The sequence below is a fragment of the Penaeus japonicus genome, unplaced genomic scaffold (genome assembly GCF_977035675.1).
Source record: "Penaeus japonicus unplaced genomic scaffold, GWHDUDI00000001_assembly GWHDUDI00000007, whole genome shotgun sequence".
Classification (NCBI taxonomy): Eukaryota; Metazoa; Arthropoda; class Malacostraca; order Decapoda; family Penaeidae; genus Penaeus; species Penaeus japonicus.
Window position 1 is genome coordinate 7,335,169 of NW_028234409.1, and position 2,451 is coordinate 7,337,619.

The 2,451-nt window shown below is 45.7% G+C and overlaps 1 protein-coding gene across 1 annotated transcript in view; it reads left to right on the forward strand.

Annotated features, from left to right (window-relative positions):
• The window catches only part of LOC122256094 (post-GPI attachment to proteins factor 2-like), a 67,903-nt gene extending 65,667 nt beyond the window's left edge, over nucleotides 1–2,236 (forward strand). Inside the window, exon 5 of the mRNA XM_086538176.1 lies at nucleotides 1,433–2,236. Within this exon, the coding sequence (XP_086394302.1) occupies nucleotides 1,433–2,100 (668 nt within the window). The 3' untranslated portion in view covers nucleotides 2,101–2,236. The remainder of the gene's footprint in view (nucleotides 1–1,432) is intronic.
• The last annotated feature ends 215 nt before the right edge of the window (nucleotides 2,237–2,451 follow it).

Here is a 2,451-nt window from a genome sequence, read left to right on the forward strand (position 1 = left end):
AACCCCCAATATGTAAAGATCCTGAATGATTAATGGATGACTGAATGTTTAATGAGACAAATATTAGCGGACATCATTTTCCCAAACGGCTATGGAAATTATTAGAATTTTGTATGCATTAATAATTTTTATTATTATTATTATTATTGCTATTATTATTATTATTTTTTATTATCATCATCATCATCATTATTATTATTATCATCATTGTTATTATCATGATTATTGCCAATGTTTTTTATCATTATTATCATTATTGTTAATATTATTATTGATACTATTATTATTATTATTATCAATATTGCTGTCATTTATTATTATTGTTGTTGTTGTGATAAGATTAATAATAATAATAAAGATAATGATAAAGATGATAATGATAATGATGGTGGTAATGGTAAGAATAATAACAATAATGACAATAAATATAATTCTAATACAAACAGTAATACTAATGATAATGAAGATAATGATATGCTAACAGTAACAATAATAATGATAATACAAATTTTATTATCAATATTATTATCATTGTTGTTCTTGTTATTATCATTGTAATCATCAGGTTATAATCTTTAGTATTATTATAGTGATAATACTACCTATGATGATAGTATTCATAATGATAATAATGTTAACGATAATGATACCAATAATATTACTTCTACTACTAATGATCAATATCATATTGTTATCCTCTTTAATGCCTATTATCGTCATCATCATTGCCATTATCATTTTTGTTATCATTTTTATTATTATCATCATAATTATTATCATTATTAGTATTTTTGTTACCTTAAATAGAAATGTAGCATTGTGGACTCAACATTATTATTTTTTCATTACCATTTATTATTTGGAAATTGTTAAATAACTGAGAGTAAATTTTTCTCTTCTGTGCTTTCACAAACACGAATTAATGGGAATGTGTAGTGTCTGTGTCAAATGGGACTGGGGTTTCATTAGATGATTTGTTTGGAGTTGTTTTATATCTAAAGAATTAATACTGATTGTCTCGTTTCCCACTTTTGAATTATCGACTGATATTCTGGACTTGGAGTGTATATATATATACAAACACATATACATATATATACACACCCACATATATATATACACATACACATATATATACATACATACACAGATATATATATAAACATACATACATACATAAACACACACACACAAAAAAAAAACATATATATATATATATATATATATATATATATATATATATGTATGTATATAGATATAGATATATATATAGATATACATATTTGTGTGCGTGTGTATGTGCATGTATACATATAAGTATACATTCATATGCATGTATAAATAAGTATATTTATCTATCTATTCATTTCTGTATCTGTGTAAACCAATCGTGTTGGCAGCACGTGGTCCCTAACGCGTGTCCCTCTTGCAGCGTTCAGCTGGTTCTCCCTGTGCGAGTACGTGATCGCCACGTGCAACATGCTGTACCACGTGAGCGTCGCCCTCGACTTCTCGGACGAGCACCTCATCGTGGGCCACATCATCTCCTCCTCGACGGCCGCCCTGGCCTCGTCCGCCTCCGCCAACTCCATCTCCACCTCGGCCTCGTCCTCGCACCGCCACTCCGTCTCCACCTGCGAGTCGCTGGCCACCTGCGAGGGCGGCGCCACGCCCACGTCGCCGCCCACCAGGAACGGCCGCTTGGACGACGCGGTCGCGGGCGAGGGCTCCGTCGCGGCGGCGCCGCAGGCCCTGCCGCAGCCCGTGGGCGTCGGGCCGCCCGCGGGGAAGGGCGGGGACGCGGCGAAGGCCGAGAGCCCCGCGGCGGAGGCTCCCACGTGCGGGGCGCCCGGCGTGGGCGTGGGCGTGGGGGGCATGGGGGCGGCGGAGGAGGAGGCGCCTCCAGCGGTGGTGCATCAGGTCCTCAACACCATCCACGAGGGCGCCGAGCCGCCGTCGCAGCGCGTGAACGGGCCGGCCGAGCCGCCCGCGGCCGCGCTGGTGCAACGGAGACCGGCCCAGAGCAGCGCGAGTCAGCCCACGCCCACGCCCACGCCCGGGGGCTCCGACACCTCTGCACCCCACGCCCACAGCGAGTGAGGCGGGGACTCGGAGACTCCGCCCATCTGCCCGGAGGGTGTAAGCGAGGGCGCGCGCACGCCGCCCATCTCCTTGGCGGAGGCCGCCCACGGCCGCGAAGGACCCGGAGACGCTTCGCCTCCCTCCGCGCGAGACTCCTCGCTGGGAGGCCGGGGCCCCGGCGGCAGCCGAGGGACGCGGGACGCCGACGGCAACGCACGCCGCAGGACCCGCGCCCGTCCCTCCAGGGCCTTCCTGCCGAGGAGCCCTCCCCCCCCTCCCCCCCAGGCGCCGCCGACAAGAGCCCCCCGCCGAAGGGGCGCTCCTCCCTCGGCGCCCGGGCTGGCCGGCCGAGGGAGAGGAGGGGCTTCG